Source organism: Neolamprologus multifasciatus, chromosome 12 (genome assembly GCF_963576455.1).
Source record: "Neolamprologus multifasciatus chromosome 12, fNeoMul1.2, whole genome shotgun sequence".
NCBI classification, from domain to species: Eukaryota; Metazoa; Chordata; class Actinopteri; order Cichliformes; family Cichlidae; genus Neolamprologus; species Neolamprologus multifasciatus.
In genome coordinates this window covers 17256847-17266386 of record NC_140450.1, presented here as the reverse complement: position 1 = coordinate 17266386, position 9540 = coordinate 17256847, and the positions used below count along the sequence as shown (strand labels likewise).

The 9540-nt window shown below is 40.8% G+C and overlaps 1 protein-coding gene across 2 annotated transcripts; it reads right to left on the bottom strand.

The window, feature by feature from the left end:
- Positions 1 to 4015: 4015 nt before the first annotated feature.
- Positions 4016 to 9301, bottom strand: LOC146506715 (N-lysine methyltransferase KMT5A-B-like). 2 transcript variants are annotated; one of them, XM_085179565.1, is made up of 5 exons: positions 5659 to 5767; positions 5400 to 5562; positions 5032 to 5224; positions 4855 to 4926; positions 4239 to 4541 (listed from the first exon to the last, which is right to left on the bottom strand). In XM_085179565.1, the coding sequence occupies exons 1-5, from the start codon at positions 5765 to 5767 to the stop codon at positions 4239 to 4241; spliced, it is 840 nt and encodes a 279-aa protein (XP_085035691.1). The 2 variants fall into 2 exon arrangements, 1 of the variants encoding a protein (XP_085035691.1); XR_014877138.1 differs by lacking the exons at positions 4239 to 4541; positions 4855 to 4926 and adding an exon at positions 4016 to 4050 and having other exon boundaries at positions 5659 to 9301.
- Between the last annotated feature and the right edge of the window lie 239 nt (positions 9302 to 9540).

The window sequence follows — 9540 nt, the reverse complement described above, 5'->3', positions numbered from 1 at the left end:
AGGAGGACGATGCCATGGGCACAGCAGCTTGAGAACGGTCAGGGTGCTCTGAAACCTTGTGCAAGCAAACACAAAAGTACATTAACATCCATTCAACACAGATACGTTGAGACTATACAATACAGTTATGAAGGTACACTGGTTATTGACATAAATGAGGTAAATGTAATGAAGTAATATTGAGTGAAAATTAATTCTCCAGTGTGAACCAACATGACTCTCGGCAGTATCCACACACAGTCCTCATAATAATGTACCTGAAAGCTTCATACACTGCAGGGTCTCTGTTACACACAGACTTGAGAGCCCATCTTTCAATAGACTTACGCATCCAAAACACACACAGTCCTCATAATGTAGGTATCTTACATTAACCAACACTATAGGACTTGTGTCTAACACCCTCACTATCAACATCCAAACAACTCGGCTGTGTTCTTGTTGCAATAATAACAACACCAGAAAATTAGTCACCTGCTCATCAACTTCAAAGGAGGACGATGCCATGGGCACAGCAGCTTGAGGACGGCCAGGGTGCTCTGAAACCTTGTGCAAGCAAACACAAAAGTACATTAACATCCATTCAACACAGATACGTTGAGACTATACAGTACAGTTATGAAGGTACACTGGTTATTGACATAAATGAGGTAAATGTAATGAATTAATATTGAGTGAAAATTAATTCTCCAGTGTGAACCAACATGACACTCGGCAGTATCCACACACAGTCCTCATAATGTAGGTATCTTACATTAACCAACACTATAGGACTTGTGTCTAACACCCTCACTATCAACATCCAAACAACTCGGCTGTGTTCTTGTTGCAATAATAACACCACCAGAAAATTAGTCACCTGCTCATCAACTTCAAAGGAGGACGATGCCATGGGCACAGCAGCTTGAGAACGGTCAGGGTGCTCTGAAACCTTGTGCAAGCAAACACAAAAGTACATTAACATCCATTCAACACAGATACGTTGAGACTATACAATACAATTATGAAGGTACACTGGTTATTGACATAAATGAGGTATATGTAATGAAGTAATATTGAGTGAAAATTAATTCTCCAGTGTGAACCAACATGACTCTCGGCAGTATCCACACACAGTCCTCATAATAATGTACCTGAAAGCTTCATACACTGCAGGGTCTCTGTTACACACAGACTTGAGAGCCCATCTTTCAATAGACTTATGCATCCAAAACACACACAGTCCTCATAATGTAGGTATCTTACATTAACCAACACTATAGGACTTGTGTCTAACACCCTCACTATCAACATCCACACAACTCGGCTGTGTTCTTGTTGCAATAATAACAACACCAGAAAATTAGTCACCTGCTCATCAACTTCAAAGGAGGACGATGCCATGGGCACAGCAGCTTGAGGACGGCCAGGGTGCTCTGAAACCTTGTGCAAGCAAACACAAAAGTACATTAACATCCATTCAACACAGATACGTTGAGACTATACAGTACAGTTATGAAGGTACACTGGTTATTGACATAAATGAGGTAAATGTAATGAAGTAATATTGAGTGAAAATTAATTCTCCAGTGTGAACCAACATGACTCTCGGCAGTATCCACACACAGTCCTCATAATAATGTACCTGAAAGCTTCATACACTGCAGGGTCTCTGTTACACACAGACTTGAGAGCCCATCTTTCAATAGACTTACGCATCCAAAACACACACAGTCCTCATAATGTAGGTATCTTACATTAACCAACACTATAGGACTTGTGTCTAACACCCTCACTATCAACATCCAAACAACTCGGCTGTGTTCTTGTTGCAATAATAACACCACCAGAAAATTAGTCACCTGCTCATCAACTTCAAAGGAGGACGATGCCATGGGCACAGCAGCTTGAGAACGGTCAGGGTGCTCCGAAACCTTGTGCAAGCAAACACAAAAGTACATTAACATTCATTCAACACAGATACGTTGAGACTATACAATACAATTATGAAGGTACACTGGTTATTGACATAAATGAGGTAAATGTAATGAATTAATATTGAGTGAAAATTAATTCTCCAGTGTGAACCAACATGACACTCGGCAGTATCCACACACAGTCCTCATAATGTAGGTATCTTACATTAACCAACACTATAGGACTTGTGTCTAACACCCTCACTATCAACATCCAAACAACTCGGCTGTGTTCTTGTTGCAATAATAACAACACCAGAAAATTAGTCACCTGCTCATCAACTTCAAAGGAGGACGATGCCATGGGCACAGCAGCTTGAGGACGGCCAGGGTGCTCTGAAACCTTGTGCAAGCAAACACAAAAGTACATTAACATCCATTCAACACAGATACGTTGAGACTATACAGTACAGTTATGAAGGTACACTGGTTATTGACATAAATGAGGTAAATGTAATGAATTAATATTGAGTGAAAATTAATTCTCCAGTGTGAACCAACATGACACTCGGCAGTATCCACACACAGTCCTCATAATGTAGGTATCTTACATTAACCAACACTATAGGACTTGTGTCTAACACCCTCACTATCAACATCCAAACAACTCGGCTGTGTTCTTGTTGCAATAATAACACCACCAGAAAATTAGTCACCTGCTCATCAACTTCAAAGGAGGACGATGCCATGGGCACAGCAGCTTGAGAACGGTCAGGGTGCTCTGAAACCTTGTGCAAGCAAACACAAAAGTACATTAACATCCATTCAACACAGATACGTTGAGACTATACAATACAATTATGAAGGTACACTGGTTATTGACATAAATGAGGTAAATGTAATGAAGTAATATTGAGTGAAAATTAATTCTCCAGTGTGAACCAACATGACTCTCGGCAGTATCCACACACAGTCCTCATAATAATGTACCTGAAAGCTTCATACACTGCAGAGTCTCTGTTACACACAGACTTGAGAGCCCATCTTTCAATAGACTTACGCATCCAAAACACACACAGTCCTCATAATGTAGGTATCTTACATTAACCAACACTATAGGACTTGTGTCTAACACCCTCACTATCAACATCCAAACAACTCGGCTGTGTTCTTGTTGCAATAATAACAACACCAGAAAATTAGTCACCTGCTCATCAACTTCAAAGGAGGACGATGCCATGGGCACAGCAGCTTGAGAACGGTCAGGGTGCTCTGAAACCTTGTGCAAGCAAACACAAAAGTACATTAACATCCATTCAACACAGATACGTTGAGACTATACAATACAGTTATGAAGGTACACTGGTTATTGACATAAATGAGGTAAATGTAATGAAGTAATATTGAGTGAAAATTAATTCTCCAGTGTGAACCAACATGACTCTCGGCAGTATCCACACACAGTCCTCATAATAATGTACCTGAAAGCTTCATACACTGCAGGGTCTCTGTTACACACAGACTTGAGAGCCCATCTTTCAATAGACTTACGCATCCAAAACACACACAGTCCTCATAATGTAGGTATCTTACATTAACCAACACTATAGGACTTGTGTCTAACACCCTCACTATCAACATCCAAACAACTCGGCTGTGTTCTTGTTGCAATAATAACAACACCAGAAAATTAGTCACCTGCTCATCAACTTCAAAGGAGGACGATGCCATGGGCACAGCAGCTTGAGGACGGCCAGGGTGCTCTGAAACCTTGTGCAAGCAAACACAAAAGTACATTAACATCCATTCAACACAGATACGTTGAGACTATACAGTACAGTTATGAAGGTACACTGGTTATTGACATAAATGAGGTAAATGTAATGAATTAATATTGAGTGAAAATTAATTCTCCAGTGTGAACCAACATGACACTCGGCAGTATCCACACACAGTCCTCATAATGTAGGTATCTTACATTAACCAACACTATAGGACTTGTGTCTAACACCCTCACTATCAACATCCAAACAACTCGGCTGTGTTCTTGTTGCAATAATAACACCACCAGAAAATTAGTCACCTGCTCATCAACTTCAAAGGAGGACGATGCCATGGGCACAGCAGCTTGAGAACGGTCAGGGTGCTCTGAAACCTTGTGCAAGCAAACACAAAAGTACATTAACATCCATTCAACACAGATACGTTGAGACTATACAATACAATTATGAAGGTACACTGGTTATTGACATAAATGAGGTAAATGTAATGAAGTAATATTGAGTGAAAATTAATTCTCCAGTGTGAACCAACATGACTCTCGGCAGTATCCACACACAGTCCTCATAATAATGTACCTGAAAGCTTCATACACTGCAGGGTCTCTGTTACACACAGACTTGAGAGCCCATCTTTCAATAGACTTATGCATCCAAAACACACACAGTCCTCATAATGTAGGTATCTTACATTAACCAACACTATAGGACTTGTGTCTAACACCCTCACTATCAACATCCACACAACTCGGCTGTGTTCTTGTTGCAATAATAACAACACCAGAAAATTAGTCACCTGCTCATCAACTTCAAAGGAGGACGATGCCATGGGCACAGCAGCTTGAGGACGGCCAGGGTGCTCTGAAACCTTGTGCAAGCAAACACAAAAGTACATTAACATCCATTCAACACAGATACGTTGAGACTATACAATACAGTTATGAAGGTACACTGGTTATTGACATAAATGAGGTAAATGTAATGAATTAATATTGAGTGAAAATTAATTCTCCAGTGTGAACCAACATGACACTCGGCAGTATCCACACACAGTCCTCATAATGTAGGTATCTTACATTAACCAACACTATAGGACTTGTGTCTAACACCCTCACTATCAACATCCAAACAACTCGGCTGTGTTCTTGTTGCAATAATAACAACACCAGAAAATTAGTCACCTGCTCATCAACTTCAAAGGAGGACGATGCCATGGGCACAGCAGCTTGAGAACGGTCAGGGTGCTCCGAAACCTTGTGCAAGCAAACACAAAAGTACATTAACATCCATTCAACACAGATAAGTTGAGACTATACAATACTACACTACACTACGGTAAATGTAAATATAATATGTACCTTTACTCTCCATGGCCAGTCAGAGTCACCGTAGTTGTATGTTATTGCTTCCCCCGGCTTGATGTCTTTTATGGCAAATAAACAGAGATGAGGCTTTCCATTTACTGTGATTGTCCTCATTTTGCTGTTTGGGCTCACGTGATCGTCATTCACCAGTCTGCCCAAGGAGCCATCCTCTCTGGCTGCATCAATGCTGAGATAACAAAAAATGTAACACACAAAATTACACAAGGTTTATAAAAAGGCTGAACAATTTGATTACATTTTTAATTATATGGATTTGTAACAAGCTAGCAGTTTGTCTTAATGTGGTCGACACAACTTTTGCAAAAAGTAGGCTGAAAAATGAATTATTTTAATTTACATACCACAATTGTTGTCCATTGTACCTGAATTCAAAAAGAAAAACCTTTAAGGCGTCATGGTACAATCTTGTTCTGTTTTCATATTCCTTCTTGGTTACAACGTCTCCGCGATATTCCAGAAGGAAGTCTCCTTTGTTATAGTTGCACCTACTAAACACTCCTCGACCTTACAAAGAAAATAGAAAATGTCAACATGGGTCTACTACAATGATTAAACTTATGACTGTGCCAAAAATCCTCAACAAGTATCCTAGTACCTCACCTTTTACTGAATTTATGAATTTCACTTCAAATCCATCTTTGTTCTGCCCCAAAGATGAAAATTTTACTGCTTCATCTTTTGGTTTAATTTTTGCTCTCGGGGGCCTCATTGCAATACACTGTCTCAGAAAAAGAAAAAAAAATAGTACAATTTATTTAATATTTCAGGAAAATAGTTGATAATGAAAACTGATCTTTCACAGGAGGTGTCTTTAACCCTCTGGAGTCAATGGTATAATCGGCTGTTTTTGACTACTTTTGATTTAATTGTTTTATCGGCTCATGTTCATTTATCCACCACAATAGGAAATGAGATTGTTGGGTTTTTCTCTGTAACTATGAAGCGCCTTGAGGCGACTTTTGTTGTGATTTGGCGCTATATAAATAAAATTGAATTGAGAGGCAATAATGTATCTATGTTTTGTTTTTTAAGAAAATACCGTTTTTATATTTTCCTGCACTAAACTTGACGACAGTTTTCAGGAAAAAGCGTAAATTGTGTATCATAACTCTGGTTTTACTTGGCCTATCAACACATTTTTAAAAACTGTTATATACGCATGTTGCTGATACACCGTAAATTGGTCATATAATCTGCACTCCAGAGAGTTAAATGTTAGCTACCTCGGTTATCTGAAATGTCTCATTAATAGCGTGTCACCTATATTTCAGCGTTGCTTAAAATCTGGAGACAGTGGGATGGATGAATAAATAATAACATCTCAGTAATTTCAAATGTTACAGTTTAACTAAAAAGGTGTGTGTTAGACTAGGTATTTAACCTTGACTAATTAAATACACAACTGCGTGTCATCAAAAAAGCTAGCTTTAGCATGAGAATTACATTGAAATACAAAACTCAATCAAGGAATATACACCAAAGAAAAATCTCAACAAAACTAAATCTGACCAGTTGCTGGGCTACAAAGCTGGCAAAATTCGAAAGTTTAAAGTTTAAAGTTACCTGTTGGCTTCTCCACACCAGCGTCGGTGTCGGTACTCCTCAACTCGAAGTCACGAAGTGAGGGGGAGGGGTGAAAAACAGCTCATTGGCTAAAAAGTGGTCAGGTGATGAGAGTTCTGACTTTTTTATGGAATTTCAGTGAAACATTTACAGTGACGAAGGACTGAGTTTTATTGCATTTGTTTGTTTATAGGAAATTCCTCTTTTAAAAAGTATTTAGTTATTTATTTGAGGCAAAGGTACACTACAAGGGAATACATGTTTCATCACACACCACCAGCCGAGGTCCACCACTGAAGCAATGGTTTTACACTTGCATCTGCATATGTTAAACAAATCTGAGATTCAACCAACAACATAGTGTGACATATTTTAGATCCTTATGTTAAACCAGCATGTATCAAGATGTGGCTTTCTTCTGAAAAATGTATTTAATTATTATATTTTTGTTCTGATCTTTTGTTTGAAGATACAGAAGGTGCATCCTGAAACCAATGAATTTATCACTAGCAATTATGGACAGTTTGAGAAACCAAACATTGTTTTGTTTAGCAGTACAGAATAAATGAGATCATATGATATGACTAAAAAAATCTGAAACTAATAAATCCTATGGAAATTATACAGTGTAAAATTGGCTCTGTTTACAATATAGAACAAGCAGAACAAAACCTTAAAGAAACATGCCATTTTCCTGCATTAGTTATTAGTTATAACAACAAACTTGACAGATTAAATGCAAAACATGTATGTTAGGTTGAATAGATATGATAATTTGATAGTAGTTATTGAGTGAGTAGTTGTTTGGCTGTGTGTTATAGACAGGGGTGCACATAACTGGTACGCAGGTATGAATGCGTGACAAAAATTAGGAATGCGTAGTGACACTTTGCGTACTTGACTGTCTCATTTAATCTTACATGTGTTGCTTGTCACCAGCTAAATGTCCAAAAAAACAACAGACATTAAGCAGCTTCTTTGGTGTGCCACCACTAGCTAAGAAACACCAACCAGAGCCAGAGAAAAGACTTTTTTCAGAAAAGTGGCTCCAAGATGTGCCGTGGCTTGAAGCTAACAATCACATCCACATCTAGCAGACAAATCAGGTGTGTTTTTTAAAGGCTCAAAGAATTTTAACCATCCTTTATTTGACAAACATGAAAAAAAAGTAAGGTGTCACGGTTCTGGGTCATTTTGACCCAGCATTTTGAGTTCTTGTGTTTTGGTTTAATTTTGGATTGTATTCTGATTCTTGTGCTTTGTTGATTATTAGTAGAATTCTATGTTTTTGTTTATTCTTGTTAAGGGATTAGTTCTTAGGTTTTGTGTCTCATGTTTAGTGTAGATTTGTTCTGGTGCCCTCCTGTAGGTTTAGTTTAGTGTCTAGTCTGCATCTTTGTGTAGTTGTTTCTTGTTTCCTGTTTTATTGTGAAGGTCCGTGTCTTATGTGAGTGTATTCAGTTTAGCTTCCCTTGTCTCGTCTCGTCAATTACTTCCAGTTGTGTTCCCCACCTGTGTGTATTTAAGTCGTGTCTTCTCGTGTGCTGGTCGCTGGTCTGTCTGTGTTTCAACCGTGTTCACCCTGCTGTCCAACTTCAGGTTCAACTGCTCACCTTCCTTCATGTTCGTGTTCATGTTTGCTGTTCAGTAGTTTAGTTTGTCCCAGTATAGATTAGTTTTGTTTCCGTTTTGCCATTTCCACCTTGTGCTTTATTTTTTCAATAAATCTCCTTCGCATCTACGAGTACCTGCGCTTGGATCCTCATTTAATTCCTCCACATGTCTCATCCCGTTCGCTGTGACATTACTGACCAGCCACATTATGGATCCATCGGCATTTGCCCCACCCAAGGAACTTCAGGAGGTCATAATCGACTCTGCTTCCAGGTTGGTCAACCTATGGCTAGAGCATGAGGGAGAGTGAGCTGCTCTGCGCTGTGGAAGCCAGGCTACAGCAGCTCATTTCCGGCCACCCCTGGCTATTGGACTAACTGCACCCGCTCATTCAGGATTTCATTCTCCACAAACTTCATCTTCACCCTCCCCCACTCAGTCTGCAGCCCCGCCTGCAGCTCAAGTCTGCAGCCCCGCTGCCTGCAGCTCGGTCTGCAGCCCTGCTGCCTTTAGCTCAGTTGCCAACTCCACCACCATTATCATCTCAACCATTACTTCAGTCGCCCTCAGTTCAGTCTGCTGCCCAGCTGCCCTGAGTTCAGTCTGCCATTCAGTCTCCTGTGTTGCCGCTAGCTCAGCCAGTAGCACGGCTGGGGGTTCTGGAGAGCCCCGCCAGTGTCACGTCTCGTCAGCTGGGGGTTCAGGAGAGCCTAGTCAGCGTCACGCCTCGTCAGCTGCACGGTCCGAGGAGCCCGTCCGGCATCACGTCTCGTTAGCTGGGGGTCCCGGAGGACCCAGCCAGCATATCCTCGTGTCCGCTGACGGCTCTAGGGAGTCCGTTCAGCCACCACCTGCAACTTACACACCATCGCCTGCAGCGTCACCACCTGCAGCTGCCACGCTGCCGTCTGGTTCCGTGGCTGCCACGCTGCCGTCTGGTCCCTCCTCGTCTGGTCCCTCCTCGTCTGGTCCCTCCTCGTCTGGTGCTGCGATTGCTACACTGCCGTTGGCCTCCGGACCTGCTCTGTTGCCGCCACTGCCTTCCTCCTGACTTGTTTCGCCTGCGTTGCCGCCGCCGCTGCTGTCCACACGGCTGCCCCCCTGAACTGTTCTGGATTTGGCTCATGTGCTGTCGACCCCCCTGAACTTTTTTGTGGACTCATGTTTGATCTGGTTTAGCTTTGTTTTGAATCGTTTTCATGTGTTTCTGGACTTATGCTCCTTGTCTTTTTTTTTTTTTTTTTTTGTTTCTGTCCCTTGTCTCGTCTCGTCAATTACTTCTAGCTATGTTCCCCACCTGTGTGT